Source organism: Drosophila obscura, unplaced genomic scaffold, assembly GCF_018151105.1.
Source record: "Drosophila obscura isolate BZ-5 IFL unplaced genomic scaffold, ASM1815110v1 contig_186, whole genome shotgun sequence".
In the NCBI taxonomy this organism is placed as follows: Eukaryota; Metazoa; Arthropoda; class Insecta; order Diptera; family Drosophilidae; genus Drosophila; species Drosophila obscura.
The window spans coordinates 326,317-330,777 of NW_024542774.1; the positions used below are offsets into that span (position 1 = coordinate 326,317).

General features: G+C 48.1%; 1 protein-coding gene across 1 annotated transcript; it reads left to right on the forward strand.

The window, feature by feature from the left end:
* The first annotated feature begins 899 nt into the window (after positions 1 to 899).
* Positions 900 to 4,301, forward strand: LOC111077546 (sphingosine-1-phosphate lyase). Its single transcript, XM_022371871.2, has 6 exons — positions 900 to 1,035; positions 1,323 to 1,486; positions 2,415 to 3,076; positions 3,144 to 3,592; positions 3,649 to 3,795; positions 3,860 to 4,301. Exons 2-6 carry the CDS (start codon positions 1,333 to 1,335, stop codon positions 4,083 to 4,085), a joined length of 1,638 nt encoding a protein of 545 aa, XP_022227563.1. The 5' UTR covers positions 900 to 1,035; positions 1,323 to 1,332; the 3' UTR covers positions 4,086 to 4,301.
* The last annotated feature ends 160 nt before the right edge of the window (positions 4,302 to 4,461 follow it).

The following is a 4,461-nucleotide window of genomic DNA, read 5'->3' on the forward strand; positions in this document are numbered from 1 at the left end:
CAATTGTCTTAACAAAGGTACGAAACAACGAAATCAAATTGAGCCGTTTACTTCGTTTAAAGGTGCCCCAAGCTAAGGGACAGCAGGACAATGGGGCGCCAATGAGCGTATGTTTGTGTGTGTAAGCGAAATCTAACGGAACATCTCAACACAAAGTTAGGTGTAGATTCTTTTAGCATACGCCGCCGCTTTTGTTGACTTAATAGTTGAATGAAAGTTAAAGTCTCTCCTGAAATGGCCAGCTGCAGTTGTGGCCTTGTCTATACCTGATTATACCTGTACATTTTCCATGGCCAATAGAGTGAGTGGACTAATCCTGTGCAGCGGTAATCCTATCACAGCTGACCCTGAGGCTGAGCTTCGTTTTGCCAGCGTCCTCTGCACATGCCCCTTATTATAGGTAGGTGCTCTATTTACGCACTGGCCATTCTGAAGCTGCTGCTAATAACTAGCGTCCTTCAAATTCTGGTAATATAAACCTAACGCAGCAACAGGCAGCGCTCAGAGTTTCCATTTTCCACATTCAAATTGTTGTCGGGCCACGGCTCAAAGCTACGAAAGTCAATTGATGTAGCCAACAGAAAACTGGTTGGTACGAACCTTTGATTTGAATTTTCAAATAACGCGCGTTATGACAACCATGGTCATACTGAATCGATATTGGTTAGTGTGACCGCACAGAATTAGGTGATGTTAGGCTGGCAATTTATTTTTTTAATTCGGTTAGAACTTATGCTTTTAATCTCTTGGCCAAGATTAATGACGACCCTGCTCTTCGCTAGTATAGGATATATAGGATTATAGGAGATGATTCAGTGTTGGAAAGTTCTCTGTCCAAACAGCTGACCACTATCGATAGGATGCAGTCGATAGTGGGAGCAACAGTTGGGAATGCACGGTCACATTAAACCTGCCGAAATGTGTTTACACAGTTTAATTGCTGTTTTCTTTATTTGAAACGTTCTTTGTTAAAAAAAAAACAGAACCATAAAGTTAATTGCATCTAATTGCACTATAGCCAGCCTGATTACAGAGGTGAGTAACCGACAGCGCACCAGCCGTCGTCTCATCAAGCGTTTAGCCGAGCCTTTGTTTTCATTGCGCGCAGGCATCAGCTGGGGGCAATAATACTATAGCGTAGTGGCGTATCAGCTAAATATGCGCTATACTACGTGCCCAGACCTTTATCAGCGTTTAGTCGACCACTTTGTAGCCCACATTCACGCTTCGAATCAGTTATTTGCTTGAGGCGCGCGCGTGTGGCGGTGTTTGACACTTGACACTCCCTGGAACGAATCCGTAACCGACTCTCATTTCAGCAGCAGCGGAAAGATGCGTCCGTTCTCCGGCAACGATTGCTTGAAGCCCGTCACCGAGGGCATTAATCGCGCCTTCGGTGCCCGGGAGCCCTGGCAGGTGGCGACCATCACGGCCACCACAGTGCTCGGCGGCGTCTGGCTCTGGACGTTTGTGTGTCAGGATGAAAGTGAGTTTCCCCCTGACAGGTTTGCTCAACATACATCACTATCTACAAGTATAAGCTCGTAGGCAAAAGTCAGGCCACTTAGTGACTCTGTGGATTCCTTTTTTTACGCCGTTGTCGGCGTCGTCATAAATTTTAATCCATCAAACAATCTTATCTGTGACGGCGTGCACTTTCGTTCGCAACCCAAGTAAATGCCAAGCCTATATGGCCCATTTTTGTAGTTCGACTGAAGAAATCGAAATTGAAATCGTTAATTTCATATATGTACATTTGTATGTATGTACTTTGTGCCTTATATAAGTTCATTCGAGTGCCATGCATCCGTTGAATGCCCTCCGTGAACTTTTGCTTTTAATCTGTGTACAGATTACAAGAGATTAAAGCCAACATATTAATTTAGCCATTTGGCTACTTGAAATCGAAGCAAACATATACATACATATATAGCCAAACGGCATAGCTACTGGCTTCGATAAGGATAAACGCTAATACTTCTAAACTCGCCATTATAATGTTTCCAATGGCTTCCGTTATCAGCCTGGTGGCATAATCAAGGAGATTTCTAATTACTAATCCCCTAAATGGAAAACATTTCAAGACCGTTTCTCATCCGTTGACCAAAGCCACCCTTAAACTTGGTCAAAGTTCCTTTCCGTTCGGCACCTTTGCACCAGATACTCGTATGTATGTATATATGTATATATATTTAAACCAGACATGTCCGGCTTCCACGATATGCTATCGTGTTTCAGCGACTACCGATCGCCACATTCTCATTATAAAATGATTCATCATTTTATTTTACGGTTCGATACGCCTTCAGATAAGCATGCATTAGGTTATTCGATAGGGGACTATTGAAATTAGTCGGTCAGGCGATCATTTCGGAACCGCACTAACGAATCCTCCATCCCCTTGCTTGTTGCAGGTCTCTACATCCGTGGCAAGCGGCAGTTCTTTAGGTTTGCCAAGAAGATACCCGCAGTACGGCGACAGGTGGAGGCGGAGCTGACCAAGGCCAACAATGACTTTGAGTCGGCGATCAAGACGAGCAACGCGCACCTCACCTACACGGTGACACTGCCCGAGAAGGGTCTGAGCAATGAGGTGATCCTGAAGCTGGTGGACGACCATCTAAAGACTGGCCACTACGAGTGGCGCGAAGGTCGCGTCTCCGGTGCCGTCTACGGCTACAACCCGGAGCTGGTGCAGCTTGTTACGGAGGTGTATGGCAAGGCGTCGTACACGAATCCCCTCCATGCGGACCTCTTTCCGGGCGTCTGCAAAATGGAGGCTGAGGTGGTGCGCATGGCCTGCAATCTGTTCCATGGAAAGAACGACAGCTGCGGCACCATGACCACCGGCGGCACCGAGTCCATTGTGATGGCCATGAAGGCATACCGGGACTACGCCCGCGAATACAAGGGAATCACCAGGCCGAACATCGTTGTGCCGCGCACTGCGCACGCGGCCTTCGACAAGGGTGGCCAATACTTCAACATTCATGTGAGGTCCGTGGACGTCGATCCGAACACTTTTGAGGTCGACATGAAGAAGTTCAAGCGTGCCATCAATGGGAACACCATTCTGGTGAGGATTTACACACGATTCCCCCATGTATCTCCACTAATTGTAACCTTATTCCACTTCCTTTCAGCTGGTTGGCTCTGCTCCCAATTTCCCCTACGGCACCATCGACGACATTGAAGCCATCGCTGATCTGGGCATAAAGTACGACATTCCCGTCCATGTAGATGCCTGCCTGGGCAGCTTTGTGGTGGCCCTGGTCCGCAATGCCGGCTACAAGCTGCGTCCCTTTGACTTTGACGTCAAGGGCGTGACCAGCATCTCTGCCGACACCCACAAATACGGATTTGCTCCAAAGGGATCGTCGGTGATCCTCTACTCTGAGAAGAAGTTCAAGGATCATCAGTTCACAGTGACCACCGACTGGCCTGGCGGCGTCTACGGCTCGCCCACCGTGAATGGATCTCGTGCCGGCGGCATCATCGCCGCCTGCTGGGCTACCATGATGAGCTTCGGCTACGATGGCTATTTGGAGGCTACCAAGCGCATTGTGGATACGGCTCGCTACATTGAGAGGGGGTATGCATGGCTATGAATCCACTTGGACTACTGCTAACTGCATCGTTCCTCCACAGAGTTCGCGACATCGATGGCCTGTTTGTGTTTGGCAAGCCAGCCACTTCGGTCATTGCCCTCGGGTCGAATGTGTTTGATATTTTCCGGCTCTCGGACTCGCTCTGCAAGCTCGGCTGGAACCTGAATGCCCTGCAGTTCCCCTCTGGGTATGATAGATCTACGAAAACTTTATTAAAACATGCGTAACCTTTGGCATTCTGCCGCCCACAGGATCCACATCTGCGTCACGGACATGCACACCCAGGCCGGAGTGGCGGACAAATTCATTGCCGACGTGCGCAGCTGTACGGCGGAGATCATGAAGGATCCCGGCCAGCCCGTGGTCGGAAAGATGGCCCTGTACGGCATGGCCCAGAGCATACCCGACCGGTCGGTAATCGGCGAAGTGACGCGCCTCTTCCTGCACTCCATGTACTACACGCCCAGCCAGAAGTAGGCATCTGCCTTCGGCTACTCCTCCTACTGCTCCCACCCATGCAATCATTGCATCTGCAGTGCTGTTTTTAGCGAACCTCCTTGAACACCGTCTTATCCAAGCAATATTTACATAATTACGAGCATAAACCTACATTTAGTGCTGTAATCGAGGGTACAAAAAGTGTTGATTCTGTCTACGATATAATCCCACCAACTGGCGGGAATTCTATCCTCAAAGAGCTATTTTATTAAAGTGTTTGTTCTGTGTGAAGTGTTAGCGAAATATAAGTATGTCCGAGTATAGTACATTTTGTATACTCATCAGTCTATTAAGAATTTATCTCAACTCGCTCGACTCTTGATCAATTTGTGCCTTTTTCTGCGATTGTCGTGTA